General features: G+C 36.2%; 2 protein-coding genes across 2 annotated transcripts; one reads left to right on the forward strand and one right to left on the reverse strand.

Moving 5' to 3' along the window:
* The first annotated feature begins 144 nt into the window (after positions 1-144).
* Positions 145-3,515, forward strand: LOC137918386 (uncharacterized). Its single transcript, XM_068761174.1, has 3 exons — positions 145-285; positions 1,660-1,814; positions 3,382-3,515. Exons 1-3 carry the CDS (start codon positions 240-242, stop codon positions 3,436-3,438), a joined length of 258 nt encoding a protein of 85 aa, XP_068617275.1. The 5' UTR covers positions 145-239; the 3' UTR covers positions 3,439-3,515.
* A 1,040-nt stretch (positions 3,516-4,555) lies between these two features.
* Sec3 (exocyst complex component Sec3) lies at positions 4,556-16,659 on the reverse strand. The gene is made up of 12 exons (XM_068777900.1): positions 16,370-16,659; positions 14,949-15,230; positions 13,856-14,053; positions 13,102-13,446; positions 12,551-12,667; positions 12,052-12,132; positions 10,525-10,688; positions 8,995-9,389; positions 8,139-8,296; positions 6,512-6,623; positions 5,632-5,756; positions 4,556-4,654 (listed from the first exon to the last, which is right to left on the reverse strand). Exons 1-12 carry the CDS (start codon positions 16,580-16,582, stop codon positions 4,556-4,558), a joined length of 2,289 nt encoding a protein of 762 aa, XP_068634001.1. The 5' UTR covers positions 16,583-16,659.
* Between the last annotated feature and the right edge of the window lie 504 nt (positions 16,660-17,163).

The raw sequence follows: 17,163 nt of genomic DNA on the forward strand, positions 1-17,163 counted from the left end.
TGGTGAAAACACAAAATAGCAAGGATTCAAATTAATACAAAATTAAAATATATATATAAAAATAATCGATTATTTTGAATCATTCGATTACCTAAAGGTTTTTGTTTTATCTGTTGCGCTTTACGTAGCTGCGATTAAATCGATTTTCATACTAAGACATTTTGAAGTTTCACTGCGGAGATCATTCCTTGAATTGGCCCCTTAAACACATCAGTGGAATAAATAATTTATTTTCCAAAATGTTTATCACAAGGCCGGTGGTTTCCCGACTGCTACAGCAAACAGGTAATTATTCAAAAAATTTTAATTTTGAAATTGGAACTACAACCAAATTTTAAATTTGTTTTTATTTCGCACACGAAATCTTCCGTCCCAGAGCTTTAGTTATTAATTTTAATCATGAAAATCGCTTATCTTTAACTTTTTAACATATTTCTGATCATAAAGAGATATTTAAGTGAAATAATGTTGTTACATAACATTAAAAATAACCTTAAAGTTAGATTTCTTATCATTGGTTGATTTGAAACGTATTTTGAGTTTCCTTATTTTTCATTTATCATTAAAAACGAAGATAAAATTGCTTTTACAACTCTGAACATTATTTCTACATTATATCATTACGAAACTTCTTTTTTTACTAAAAATATACATACATAAAATTCCATGTTATGTATGCGTGATAACACAATTATTTTTAAAATAATGTTCGCCTGAAAGTCATTTAACTAGATGAATGTATATATAGACATATAACTTATTTGCTGCAGATTAAGTTTTAGTTGATTTGTTACTGACTTCATTATTCCATCACCCTGCAAGTGTTTTGTGATTGATATAATGTATCTGTAATTGCTGCATTATCATGTAAATGATTAAGTAATTCCAATATCCTGTCAAATGAATATAATTGATATTCAGATAATTGAAACACAAAAGATTCACTTTAGGCCTTTATTTGTTTCACACCATTCATAATCATATGAAATATTAATAAGTAAATGTTAGCTAGCATACATCTTCTACTTTAATTGTAGCATGTATTTTGTGTATTGAAATTACTTGATGAAAATTTTTCTGCTTATAACTTACAATACATTAAGTGATGAAAATTAATGTAATGTTCTTGGCATATTGAAAAGAGCAAGTGTTAAGTTTTTTGCTGCTTATTCTCGGCACATATCTGCCTACTGAATGTGTTGGCAGAGGAAATATATACGTAATTGATGTTTCACAAGTGCCTTTAAGTTAAAGCAGACCTGCTCGAAATAAATAAATTTAAATGTATCAGTTAATAAAAGATGTTTGAAAATTGTGAGACGACATAAAATGATTTTCATAATCATAATCTCGATTGGTTTTGGCAGAGCTTATGACTAAGATGTGAAAAGGACCCTGGATTTGGACACATAGCTACAAAAAAAATTACAATTTATTTAAATCATTATATACTAAAACCTGTTTTCATGCGGGTTCAAGAGGGTAGGGTATAGAAGGTATTACCTAAAACTTTAAAAGTGGCAAAGCTTGAGGATTCCTTGACTTGACATACTATAATTTTAATTGATTGGTATTGATTCATAATGTCGCTCAGAGCAAAGCAAAATTATCAAAGATATGCCAATCTCAACTTGTTCTATACTTGTCTTGTTTGTCCAGTGCGTCGGTACCATGCTGGTGAGTTCAAGCCACCCAGCATGGATGAGCTTCCCCTCCCGAATGGCTCTTGGAAGGCTAACTATGATGCCAAACAGCGCCACTACAATGCTGTGCTGATCTTTGGCATTTCCTTCGCTGCATTCAGTATTGGTGTGGTATGTATATCTTAACTGAAGATTTCATTAAATAATTCACTCAATAATTTCTGCTTTGTATTATCATAGATTCTGAACAGGGTTAGTTGGAAGTGATATATAGGTAATGAAACTAGTTTCTTTAATAATTATATTTTGTATTGTGCTGCGCTTATTTAATGTCGGTAAAGCAGTGGCTGTTTAACCTTGATACTTCATAGATGGCGCTGTTAATAATGGTGTCCATTGCTATCTCCTGTCAGTAAAGCAGTTGGTATTGGTGATGTTGAAGTGTTAGTTTAAAATATTGCAAAATAAACCTTTAAAAGGTATCGGTATATTAAATAATAATCTCTTGTTCTAAGACAAGAAAAAAAAACGCAGTTACCTGTCCAGGCCATGTTGATTTGTGAAGGTTGACATGTAGACTTTCAGTCCAAGACGCGTCAGTCAGTGATGACCATATTTTACGAAGGTTTTCATTTCGTTCTTACATGTTGTTGGGCAGTGCTGTCAAACTAAATCTCATATTAATTGACCCGCGTGGCCCCTCTAACTTTTCCATATAGATTTTTTGGAAAAATTGTAGAACTTTGAAAAAACAACAATTGCCATACAAAGTAATTTATTAAAAAAACTGTCCATAAATAATTGACTTTAATTGATTTTTGTCACAACCGAGTAACTTTTAAGTTAAAGATAAAAGCAAAAAACAAAATTAAGTAAATTTTAAACAGATTTATGACTTTTAATAGGCCTAAAGAAACTTGACTTTAGTCAGCACTCACCGCATTGGCAGATGTGTTGAGAGTCGAGAAAAATTGACTTATTCACATATCTATATGGCATTAAGTACACCATTGAAATAAAACTGTTAGTTATAATTTTTCTTTTACAGTTTATTTTAAAATTACTATTGACACACATAATATAGAATTGTTCTTAGATATTTCAAGAAAAATGTATGAGATAACATTCTCTTCTTTAAATGAATTAACAACAGTTTTTACAATGGCCATTATCTGCAATGAGCCCACAAACTTTTTCAGGATTTTTAAGAATTTCACTTCAAATGTATATTGATGGCTATATTCAAGTTTTTGAAGAAGCAATGGTAGTCTAATGTTTATCTGAATTTTAGACAGATTTAAATTTTTATCTAATTTTGCTACCTTTTTTTTTAATATCATGCAATCAGTTGACACTATGAACTGAGGGTTCTCCTACATGGAGATAGTAGAAAAGAAGAGTGCACTACATCTTTCAAATTCCACTTCTTTTATTTACCTTAGTGGAATTGGTACATAAAGTACTCCACATGTACACATGACACTACGAGCAAGATATTATCATCCAAAGGTTGTCTGGTAGAGATCACCTCGTGCAATCCTCTTGTTTCTTTTTTTTTCCTCAATTTATTTTCTATGGTGTACAAGAAAGTGTCAATAAATATAAAAATATATGTTAAGTGATAGTGTCCAAAGAAAATACACCTAATTGAGATCTCGAGATAAACTCAATGTTTGTCTGTGTCCCAACAGTGGGCAAATAGTTATGTTATAAAAATTAATGTATGTTTCTTTTACAGGCCAAGGCTTCTGGACTTGTATACCTCAACTACTCTCCCCCCAAGTCTCTGGATTAAACAACGAAACACTGTTATGTTTGTGTATGTATTGAAATTAATCACATAGATTAAATAAACAATAGTATTTAAAATATTATCTGTATTTTTATTTAATCCTCCATTCTATTATCTGTATTATTATTATATTAATACATTCTATAAAAAAGGATTTAAAATCTTAAAGCAACTTATTTACTATATCTAGATGCATAATACATTTTATTTATATTAAATATGGTACTTATGTTCTAAAATAAATAGTACTTTATATACAAGTCTTTATAAACTCAACATTTGCTAGACAGGACGATAGGTTATAGATGCAAAGGCTTTAAAAGGGTGAACATATATCTCATATGTCCATAAGAAACTTTTAATCTTTGATATCTATTTCCAATCACATAACACTGCTGTATATTAAAGGCGTCTGTTTGTAACATTAAAATAACCGCTTTTTACTAGACGCATATGAATATGTACACGGTACATAAACAAAAATTACATTTTATAAAATTTTCGTGTCTGTTCCGGCTGATCTCTGAAATGGCTGAACCGATTGTGGCGGGACTTATACTGGCAGGTAGCTTTATTTTAGAAAAATTGTTGAACGAAAAAAAAATAAGGATAATTTTATACTTAATACAAAGTCCCGAACATATATACAGCAGCACATATAACATTTATATACAGGATCAAGGACTTAGTACATTTCTATTGATTAAAATTTTACCATATAGTATAAATCACATGACTATATTTAAGTAGTTATATATCTATACTATAGAATCTTTTGTAGTTTTTCGAAGCATAAGGAGTATTACAGTACAAGGTATTTGATTTGGCACAGATTTTTTTTATTGTAAGTTAATATTTTCTGACGTGCCAAATCAAATGCCGGGTACAATAACATATTATTGGTTAACTATTATATATATAGTATATTGGTTCGATAGTGGCATTATATATAACCCTCATGTCTGAGGCTTTTTCATCCGTACAGGTGATACAATCGACATCAACTAAGAATGTAATCCATCTTATATTAAATTTAATTATAAACATATTAAATTCAATATGAGTTTACTATCTGTATCACAAACAAATATCTTTTTACACAATCGGAGTGATTGAAACATCAATGCTCCCGAGCTATATCTGAGAACGCGTCTAGTATATCCTGAGTGCTGAGTGGCAGGGTTAATCCAGCTCCTGGGTAACAGGCTGCGATGCGTGCCTAAAAAAATACCTTGTTAAACTCAACAATAACACATAATATAAACAATTCTATAAAATTCTTAATATAAATTACCTACTTCTTGCTTAATATAAATTACTTCCTTGGCTTCCATTTTGTAATTAATAATGGTTCTTGACTAACACATGCAATCGTGGGTCTTGGGTTCGATACAATTTGTGCATTAATTATATAGGATTGCCACTGCTCACAAACAAGTTACTAGATGATGAACAGTAGCGCCCTCTACGTACCGTTATAGCAGAAAGATAGCCAACTCGCCTGCTAAGCGTGGCGATTATGGTATATCCGTACATAATTATTTTTGGGGAAGGCCTATGCCTTGCAGTGGGCTGAAATGACCACAGCTGGACATTGATCTCGCATATAAATTTGAAACCTGCAACCAAATTTTTCCAACTACCAAGGTCATCATGTTCACCATGTGAATGGAGATACAAGTCTACAAATTTTGTTGTTGTAATTATTGTTTGATGTACATTGCTGTAGTAAGGATTTACATTGAGACTATATACTCGTACTGTAACATGTAATACCCGACTCTTTATTTATTTCATATGTTCCCTAAGAAAAACGTCTATTAAAAAATCGTGTGAGTCAGAGCATTTTCATCTAAGAAATGATTTGATATAATATTATTATTATTGATTTAAAATAAAGCATTTTGAATTTTGGAGATGGCCAATGCCTAGAAATGAAAAAAATAAATATATATTATTTCAAATAGACTTTTCTAAACACCTTCGAGAAGTCGAAACATTGATATAGTGAATATTTAAATATGTATTCATATATAAAGTACAGTCAGGTTTTGAATTTTAACTCTATGGAGAAGAATCTGACAATAAATTCGATCATCAATATAATCTTTAATACAATATGCCTTAGCGTATGATCTGAATTCCTTGGAAACATTGTAAATTGTATCTTGACATGTTTCGCTGATCAGCTGATACCTGTAAGGCGACATGCTGGGCGATGAACTCCTCCTGCATTGCGCGCCATACCACCTGCAGCAGGCCCCCTTCCTCGCTAAGATGCTTCTCCACGGTACGGTAGAGCCGATGCAGTGATTTGCGAACTACCCGCGGGAAAAGAGACCAAACCAACATCAAATTAACTAAACAGATTTCGTACTATCACAAGTTAATGGCCACACACCATTAATAAAAAAAAAAACATTATTTTTTTTCAGAATATTGACTTTGTTAATTTTTTTAAACGTGAAATTTAAAAAAATAGTATTGCTATCGACGAATACTGAACGTTGCGACTGTTAAATGACAATATAAATTTGGAGCGCGTGAACTGTTAAATGTGAGAAGTGACAGACGCGCCAGCTGTCAAATGCGCTAACTGTCAAACGCGCGAAATTCACAGCGAATTGTCAAATTGGCGAACTTTTAAAATCGCAAGTTCAAAGCGAACTGTCAATCGCGCAAAGTTCAAAGTGAACAGTCAACTGTGCGAAATGTATTATATTATACTTATAAGTATTTATACTTGAACTGTCAAACGGGTAAAGCTCAAAGCGAACCGTCAAAAGCGCAAAGTTCAAAGCGAACTGTCAAATGCGCAATTACAATAGTCATTATATTTGTTTAAATTCCATTAAGTTTCATAATTTTTTTTTCCAAAACAACTTTCTAAAAAGGATTGCATTTAAAACTGGCATAGTCGTTCTTAAGTTATATCATGACCGGGGAAGAAAAAAATTTTAATTTTTCAAATATTAAATAAACTTTATAAATGTATTATATCTTCCATCTCATTAAACCATTACATGCATTATGGTCTAGGAGTAAACATGTCCAGGTTCTGGAGAGATGAGTGTACCTTCATGTGCAGGATACATCGCAAGTAGACGCCTCAGCTCGTGCTTGCTGAAGGCTGCACGGTAGCACACCTCATCCTCACGAACTCCGGACGCAACTGCTTCCGCTACACCCTGCGGTAATTGTTTATTAGTGTAAAAGCCTTCATCAACTGACAAACGGCCACTACAAGTCCTACGTTGCCTACATTCAGCGCCTTTCCTTGACCTTCACAATGTTAAGTAAGAAAAGGACCAATATTTAGCCACTTCCGCACATGCAGTGGTAGTCGTGCAACGAAATGCACCGCCCGCCAGCCCGCTGGTAAATGCGTATATGGCAAACAATGCGAATCACACAACCGCCACCACCAAATCACTCAACACGTGTTTCACCCCTCCACGGGGCATCTTCAGGAGGATAGGATGGACTTCCGCGAAGTAACGCCTGATTCCATTAAATACTTCACAATGTTGTCAGTCACCGTAGTGGAGAAATACCCACGATGCATCCACCAGCTCCTAGTCCGGGCCTGTTCCACTCGATAACCTTTCAGCCCCGACGGTCATCTTTTCATTTACTACACGTGCATTGGACACCCTATCCAACACTGAATAATTATATATAATTAAAAAAGGCGTCTTTAAAATTCGGATTAATATATATTACAATTAACTATTGTTTACTATCTTTCCCTACAGACGTACTGCACGAAGATATTGGCCTGTCATATTCCAATTAAAAAAAAACCTTACACCCTGTTATGCATGTCTTAAAGTTAGGTTGGCTTGGCAGGGTATTGGATAAATAATATTACAATTAGGCAGTGATTCACGTGTCTTGTATTGCTTATAGTGCCAGATAATAATGATGTCCATAGACTACATAACACACCCGACGATAAATATTGCACATCGACCTTTGGAAAGAGACAATCGGCTAATTTCGGCTTAGTTATTTTTTTGTTGCCCCCACTATTGGGAGCCTCTCGTACCCCTATTTTGATTGGGACAGAGACTTTATTTACAAATTGTTTTTTCTCTTTATTCTACACTCACTTTCTTTCTTCTAAATTTCTTTTATTCTTTCCTTTTATCCTTCACAATATCTTGCAATTTTTGTTCTTTCATTCCTTCTTGCTTTCATCGCCTTCCTTTCCTCATCTTTTTTACTCTTAGGTGGCTAGGTACAATTTTAATTCTTATCTTTATTTTATTCTTATATTTTCTATCCTTATCTTTTATCTTATATATCACAAGTTTGTTTAGATTAGACTTTTTAATACATTAGAGTCTTGTCTTACATTCTATTACTATTTAATAAATTCTTTTACATGTGCATATTATTCATTTTGGTTCAAGTTTTCCTATTTGGTTTTGTTATTTTTTATTGCATTACTTACCACTCTGCGAGCAAACGATTAGCTTAGTAGAGCGTTATCTCTGTTGCACGACTGACAAAACACCACATAGTCAGTGTTATAAAGTTCGATGTGCAATATCTATCGCCGGGTGCTGTAAACCAAATTTTAAACTGACGATGTAATAAATCTATTTTGACATTTAGAAAAAAATGTAGGAACATGTATGTATCATGTATGTATCGGGGAATTCCCGAATCTACTGGTGTGTGAATAAGGCTGTACGAACTTCAAAGAACTGCGCCAGCTTGTCCAACGGTCGGCCGAAGTACTGGGTGACGTAGGCTTTTAGGGCCTCCGCGTAGCGCGCGCGACACTCGCGACGGAGCGCGTCCAGCGCCGGCGCACGCAGCGACGACACCACCGCGTGCAGACGGTGGTAGTTCTCTATATACAGGATGATTGGAAGGAATAAATAACACAGGTACATGCTGTCCAAAAATCAAGGTTTCAGAAATATAATACTTTAGAACAATTGTTCTTCTTACATGGAGTTTATCATGTCTGTATCTAGTCAAATTTAGAACAATTGTTCTTCTTAGTTGGACTCTATCATGTAGATATTTAGTCAACTTTAGAACAATTGTTCTTCTTAGTTTGAGCCTATCATGTCAGTATTTAGTCAACTTTAGAACAATTGTTCTTCTTATTCGGAGCCTGTCATGTTAGTATCTAGTCAAATTTAGAACAATTGTTCTTATTAGACGGAGCCAATCATGTCAGTATCTAATCAACTTTAGAACAATTGTACTTCTTATTTGGAGCCTATCATGTCAGTATCTAGTCAACTTTAGAACAATTGTACTTCTTAGTCGGATCCTATCATGTCAGTATCTAGTCAACTTTAGAACAATTGTACTTCTTAGTCGGATCCTATCATGTCAGTATCAACTTAAGAGCAATTGTTCTTATTAGTCGAAGCCTATCACGTCAGTATTAACTTTAGAACAATTGTTCCTCTTAGTTGGAGCCTATCATGTCAGTCTCTAGTCAACTTTAGAACAATTGTTCTTCTTAGTCGGAGCCATTTACATCAGTCTCTAGTCAAATATAGTTAAGAAATACATAGGTGAGCATATACTTGCCCATCTGTACGACAGCACGCGGCGTTCGTGGGTGATCAGCTCGCTGGATGGCTCTCAGCATAGCGCCACCTAGCGACAGGTACCATCGCTCCAGGTCAGCTCGTCTTCCACCTCGAGCGAAGATAGCTTCGCATGCCGCTGCCATCTCCTCCAAGTCATGCACGAAGGATAGCACACCACACTTGGGTTTTTTTCCAGCTTGTTTGACAGCGTCGGGTAGTGCAGCCAGACGCTCGGCTACCGCTCGATCTGCGCCGCGTTTAGCTGCTACGGCTACCGCTGCTAATGCCGCACGCCACCAGCGGCCCTCCTCCCCTCCCTCCCGACCCTCGCGACCCTCCCGGCCCTCTCCTAATACACGCCGACCGGCACAAGCCAATGCACGCATCGCACCGCTGTAACATTTACACTGAAATACAATCTGAAAAAGTTTTGATAAATACAATAGAACTGTTTTATCTTATTTTCTATCAAAACCTACTAGATGGCGCTGGTCAATAAGCATCATAGGTACTGTTTTACCGACGTTTTGTTCTCTTTACAAACACAGCGTGTAATTATATCATAAAAATTGTATCACTGTCTGCAAGTTAATAATAGATTATATAAATTAGATACATAATAAGAATGTAGATTTAAAATACCTACAAAACTGTTTTTGTGCGGTTCTTTTGTAGGGATATATATCTACGATTTTTTGTGCGGTTTGTGAAAAATATTAGTTAAAATTAAATGACACTGCAATCAAAAAGTAAGGTGAAATTGTCATTTAAAACTGCCGGGTATTAGGAAGACGAGTAACATGTTTTTCCTAGGTTGGTAGGACTGTCTATATAACATTTGCCAAGCGTCCATATGACACAAGATTTACAGTACCCGGCGATAAATTTTGCACATAGACCTTTGGAAAGAGACAATCGACTAATTTCGGCTTCGGTACCACTTTCGGAATCACTGCCTTAGACCTTTTTTTAGTTCTAAATCTAAATTAAAAAAATATCTTTAAATAAATGTTAGATATAAAAAATTGTTGAATATCATTTAAAAAGAGCAACTGTTTAGTTTCTGGCCGGCTCTTCTCAACAGATCAGCGTTAATATGTGGTAGCTCTTTGCTTAAAATGTAATCTATTAATAATGCTTATTTGAATAAAGATATTTTTGAATTTCGAAAACCGACAGATCGGATGGTAACTGAATCGAAGATCTACAAATAAGGCTTTGAACCAATTTAACACCTGAAAGATCCCGTGTTGTTATATTACAAAGTATATTGGTTATGTTTTAGCAATTCCTACTTATTACATATGATTATAATACCTTTTTTATGCGTACCCTATCTATCACAGAAAAAACTTTTTGATTGTATTGCCAAAACTATTTTATACTCACTCTTTGCACGTATCAAAATTGTACACTCCCTATAGCATATATATACGACATTATACATTTTTTACATTTCAGAATTTTTTGATCACGAACAAATACAATGGCTGTTGGCATTTGTAACAAAAATACATAATGAACTTACTATGGCTCGCTGCGCTCTAAATGTGCCACTAGTGCTACCAAGTCGGTTTCGAGCGAAGGGAAAAGCTCGCTCATGAAGCGACGTGTTTCTGCTCCGCGTCTTGTCGCCTCCCCCTTATCACCTCCATCACTCTTCTCACTTCGTTCACCATCGCTGTTCTCGCTCTAAACATTTATAACATTATTGTATTTACTTCTCTAAGTTATATGTTTGTATGACGTCTTCAACTGTACATCCACTAACATTACAAGCTAATATATGTACACTAAAATCTAATGTATTCATCAACTCAATCTGAGGATTAAAAATAAACTTTCTATCCCCACTATTGGGCTCCGAAAAGTGTCTCACTCATTTGTAAGTGTATACGATTCTGTAACAAACTACTAATTTAGAAAAAATACTTAAGCAATTCAACAAAATGCATATTAGTCTATTTCAGACTATGTTCACGATAAAGCTACTTTGAAAGCCTGTTCCAATAATCAGCTCATGTTCGATTTTAACAGGTCTAAATAATTCAGGAGGTTATAGAGATATTGGTATTATACCTCTAACTCTACCGCATACAAATTCCATCTTTTAATCCGATTGCAAGGCATCAGTCAAACGGTATCACTCCTTGTGATTGGTGGCAAAACAGTCCACCAATCATAAAGCAAAAACAGTCCATCAATCACAAGGCAAAAACAGTCTACCGATCACAAGGCGAAAACATTCCACCGATCACAAGGCAAAACAGTCAACCAATCACAAAACAAAAACAGTCCACCAATCACAAGGCAAAACAGTGCACCAATCACAAGGCAAAAACAGTCCACCGATCACAACGCAAACAGTCAACCAATCAGAAAACAAAAACAGTCCATCAATCACAAGGTAAAAACAGTCCACCGATCACAAGGCAAAAACAGTCCACCGATCACAAGGCAAAACAGTCCACCAAACACAATGCGTGATGTATCATAGAGCGTTTTTTTTTTCGCCTAACGTAAATATAAAGCGCTCCGGCGTGTGATCGACGTATATAACTGCTACAAGTAAAACTTGTATGTCCGTGTTAAGAACTGAGCGATCTTTGACAGTTCCAATTCTACGTGCCTAGATGTAGCAATAGAAGTGGAAGATGAGAGAGGAGAAAGAAAATAAAATAGTAACAATGAAAATAAAATTATTGCTAAATCAAGTCCCTGCCCCAAATAGGACAAGGGGAATATGGGGTTCTTGTTCTGCTATCAGTCCTCCTAGTGGGGCGCAACCCACACAGCTTTCACCTGCTCAAGGCCGCAACCAGAACCTTTAAGCTCCAACGGCGATCGTTTACCAATCTGCCCAGCCAACAGCCAATTCAGACTAGAAATTCAATGGCCTTGGTTTTCCTCACCATACCTGTCCAACTGGTTGATCTTAAGCTTTATAAGGTCCACCGTAAGTGACCTCTAGGATCATAAAACCTATTTCATTGACTGGGTAATGCTTGTCCAGGTAAATACAGGATGTTATTGTAATTTTGTTTGTTTTACATACCTTAATATCGACGTCGAGATAGAAGAATTGTGTACAGAAGTCCTGTTCAGCATTGCATAGGTCTTCCACCAAATTGAGCACCTGAGAAGGAAGCGCTATATAAAAATACAGAAATTCTTGACTCTGTGTTTGGCACTAATCGGTGTAACATAGCTCCTGAAGATGCCCCGTGGAGGGGTGAAACACGTGTTGAGTGATTTGGTGGTGGCGGTTGTGTGATTCGCATTGTTTGCCGCATACGCATTTATCAGCGGGCTGGCGGGCGGTGCATTTCATTGCACGACTACCACTGCATGTGCGGAAGTGGCTAAATATTGGTCCTTTTCTTTCTTACAGAAATTCTTCTTACTATAAAGGATTGACTATATTTATTATGGTCGAATCTATCCCACATTCAGATTAAATGTTTTAGACTGAGAAGCGGAAAAAGAAATTCAACAGGACTATGTTTTTTTTTTAAATTCACATTTAGGTTATATTTTATTTTTGATTAACAGACCTCATCGAGGAGTTGGTCCGCCTTCTCCGGGGGGGCGGTGGTGAGGGTTGCACGTGCATTATCACACGCCGCGCGCACGCTGCGCTCGTGAACACGCGCCCACGTGCTCACGTACACCTGCAAACGATCCAACATACAGGATGTTACAAAAATACATTTGGTTTCATCATCATGATTTCAGTTCATCATGGACCAGCAAGAGCCTTATTAAGGTCGTCGGAAGACGCTGGGTGAAGATCGCTTCACCAGCTTTTTACCTGCGCTATCTAGTGTATTTTCTGTAATATTACATCAAAAATTCGAAATCGATTCCGGCAAATATTAAAACTTTACTAGGCGACATTAATCTAAACGAAGAGAAAATAAACAAATTTTGTAAAATCCAATAAAACATTCACTCAAAACGAAAATAAACCTGTGCACTGAACAGCTCAAAAACTCAATATTTTATTTGAAATAAATCGATATTTAAATTTTAAATCGATTAACAATCGATTATTAATATGATCGATTATTTTTTCGTATCTGTGGTATAAATTATACAGCCTCACCTTAACGAGTCCGTCGTAGGCCTTCTCGTCCATGTCTTTGAGCCAGCGCATAAAAGGCGCATAGGGGAGTAGCTCGGCGTGGTGCTTGCCAGGTTCGTGGGGCTCCTGTGCCGCATTTCCAAGGTGTATGAGAGCATTGTTAAGGTGCCGAGCAAGCGCTGCTGCTAGCTGTTCTCGGGCGCGTGTCAGTCGACGAAGACGCTCCCGAACTGCTGTCAAACGCCGAGCCGCGCTATCGGAGCCTTCGCCCTCAGGACCGCCTCGCAACGCCACCCGTAGAGCCTCTGCCGCCTCCAGCGCTCGACTCCGTCCTTCAGCGGTCGCCAGGGATATCTGGTACACATACTTATTAATCTAAATCCACTAGCGGTGGTTACATTTAAGATTTACACTTATATACCGACTCATCACGGTATCTCTGAAACCATAAGGCTTAGAGACTTGAAACTTTATAGAAATATTATGATATATAGACTATAGATCAGCTAAGATAGTGATAATCTATCATCAAACAAAATTTTATCGACAATGGGGGTTGTATTTTGTAAAATGTGTAGCGAACTGTAGTCTCTCGAAATATACTATGTACATCATTCAGATATATAAATGTTAGCTTTTATATAGCAAATATTTTGTCACGCCAACATAGACCCCGTCAAGCCGCCTTCGGATCCTTGGGTCCACCTGAACCACTTTGCTAAACTAGCATTAAGTTGATTGAACTTAGCTGAGAGAACTTTGAGTTAGGATGTACCTCAGAAAGGGAGTCAAGATCCCGGAGCGGTGGTGCATCCAACCACCGGTAGAGGCGCTGCAGGTGTGCGAGAAGCGCCCGAGAGGCAGCGTCGGCGCGTGCCGCGTCTGTGCGAGCTGCAGGACCTCGAGCCGCTCGTGCTGCGCCCTCATATCGCGACAGCCGAGCACCCAGCTGAGCGCCTGCTGCTCCGCCAGCCTGTTATATCAGCACATCTTCATCACTATTTAATAGGTATTATATAGAACGCAACAGATGGGGGCAATTGAGAGAGGTCTATGCAAATGCAAGTTGTGCGATATAAAACAAAACTAATATAACACTGCAAATCTAAAAGTAACATAGCACAAAAGATAAATGAATCTATAAATATATTGTTTGCACATGAAGGCTCAACCAATTTACTGTTCTGTGGTCTATTCAATCATATGCACATAAATATAATTTAATATTTACACTATATTTTAAATACAGTACACATTAACTTTATTTATTTGTCTTGAATGCCGCTTGTCATTGGTGTCGCCATATTGATGTATTTCTGAATATGTATAAAATTTTATTTTTCCCAAAGTAACCTATATACAAGAAAAATAAAACAGATCTAAAAATATAATTATTACACATATCATTTACAAAAAGGGAAGAATTAAAATTATAGAAATTGTCAGTTGTCCCAAATTATTTGGACCTATGGCATAGTTAGGGTTGAAGAAAGTAACTGGATTTGGGCAGCACAGGACCAGTTATGGTAGCGATCTATGAAGAAGAAGAAGTTGCATTATTATCATGTTCTATTTTTACCAGTATTTACACTGTACCTATTACTGTACATAGGCCTTTGATAAAGATTTCCAATATGACTAGTTGGAAGTAACTTCCATGTCTTCCGGAGATCTAAATGAGGTCGTTTGTTCACCTTATGGGTGGGCATACTTATCATATCAACATTAGGTGTTCGATTTTTAAAGAGTATAGCAGATAGGTAACTACACAGGTTTTACTGCCTAATTATCACATATCAACACCTGTTTTATACACTTTCTAGGAATACAGGTGCAGCAGTGTATATGAGAAAATGAAAATCAAGTACCTCAAGACGTTCAGCTAAGCGAGCTCCTCCACCCTCAGTGGCTGCTGCCAGCATGCCGGCAACATTAAGCGCGTCGAGCTTCGCCAGGCGCTCTGCAAGCCGGCGTACCCACTGCTCGGCATCAGGCTCGTCTGCTGCCTCATCATCTAGAAGTGCAGCCAGAGCAGCTTCGCCCAGCGGAGCCCCAGTGTTTAGAGCACGTACCAGCGCCCGCCGGGCCGGCTCCTCCGTGCATCTCCAAGACAGCGTCTCCGACCCAGCCTCCAAATTCAATGTTCCATCCTTTAAAGTGAAAACAAACATATTAATCGTCCATCTATCTTATTCATAATATATGTGTGTGTGCATAAATAATTTTTTACAAATTGTATATTCTTTACTTATTAATCTTAATCAATTTCATCCCTTTCAAAGAAATTCATGTTCAATAAAGTAATGTACTACTGTGGGCAGCAGTCTCGTCGCAAAATAGAAAAAAAAATAGTTAAGGAACCTGTTGTGCGATGTCAAAGGATTTTTAGGTGTGAAGCACTGCTACACATTAATTTCCAATAAGTTTCCAATGGGACTGTTTGGAATCTCTCATTGTTTGCATTTGTATTGACTACATATTTTATTATTTTTCTTCACAGTATGTATGTATAAATCAAACACATACTCATGTTTATATTCAGAAATCCATTTATAAATTTAGATATTATATTAAATTTGTCTAAACAGAACAAAATACCATATGGGGTCTAAAAGACGACAGCTGATTATAGAAACAGAAATTTTGGATACTGTGTAGAAACAAAATGTCTCTGGACAAAACAGCTCTTCAATGTGGTCCTAAACCAATCTTAATGCAATGGATATAAGTTCACTAAAACCTAAGTGACTTAAACATTAATAGTAACAGAGACAGAAAGAAAAAATTGTTCAGGTGTTCTTCTCGGTAAAAGTATTTTAGACCAGTATTGACATTTACAAGTAGACAAAACCTTTGTTGGATTTTATAGTTTTAAGAAGTAAAGAACTAATAACACATGTTTAAATTTTTTTTGGTACCACACTCTGCAGATATTTGGACAAACTTGCAGTTACAATTAACACACAGGTTTTAGTTGAGCAAACTTTATTTTTCGAAATCACAGAGGTGCTGATGTTAGTTAGTTACACTAGTTACAGGCTGATCCGTGGATACTCGCTACATATGCCTATTTGTCATACTGATTCACCTAAAATACTTCTAATGTTAGCACTTTTCACTATTACTACTTCTATTGCATCAATTGTTTTGACTTCACAACCACCGCTAATTAACAATTGGAAATCTATGGGGCTGAAATGATGATGGTGATTAGGGGAACCTCCTGAACAAAAGAAGTAAAATATGTTTAACTTCTTGGGTTAACCCATACCCAGGAAAAGATACTTACAGGTAAGTCCGCAATCAGTCGTACAGAATGCAAGGGCCAAGAGCGCAGAGGAGTACCAGCTTCACTGAGTAGCAACGTGCCATCGTCTCCCTTGCCCCCGGAGCCCGCCACAACACTCAGCCGCTGCCGTCGCTCTTCAGCACCAACTACATCCGCCCCTGCCAACTCCTTACTTTCCAACTCACGAACTACATTACCTTCTTCCAACTTCATTATAACACAAAAAATAGCAATCTACTATGAATATACCAAATATTTAGATTTTATAACAATAATATAATACCGATTTTATAATTAACTAAAGTAAACAAATAAAATTTAACAAATAAATCTGTCAATTTGACTTTGTCATAATGACAGTATAATATTTTTATATAAAATTTTACCTAAAATTATACGTATAGAATAAAGTAAATATTTCTCAATATTTTGTAAAACAATATTTCAAAATCAGTTTCTTTAGTGCCTATTTAAAAAATTGCAATAATAAAAGCAATTTGCTTTGTTAATATGTCATAGACGTAATAAACACGGCACTTTTAACATGTAGCTGCTACAGTATAAACGAGCCCCGATCGAAGGCATGCATTGTGCAATATACTCCTTCCCTTGGAATAACTATTTTATTTAATAAACCATGTGTTTTGGAGAGCCTACTGTAACAAATACCGGGCTCAGATAAGCGTTGCCATAATAAACAAGGTTCCATTTAGTAGGCCACGGAACTGTTGGAATCCTTAATGATATTATCCCTGCAGGTACATAAAAACTTTTGTGATCTTATCAATCCTAGT

This window comes from Battus philenor, unplaced genomic scaffold, assembly GCF_028537555.1.
Source record: "Battus philenor isolate CCGP_79_NKW_IND1 unplaced genomic scaffold, ilBatPhil1.0.hap1 SCAF_14, whole genome shotgun sequence".
Lineage (NCBI taxonomy): Eukaryota > Metazoa > Arthropoda > Insecta > Lepidoptera > Papilionidae > Battus > Battus philenor.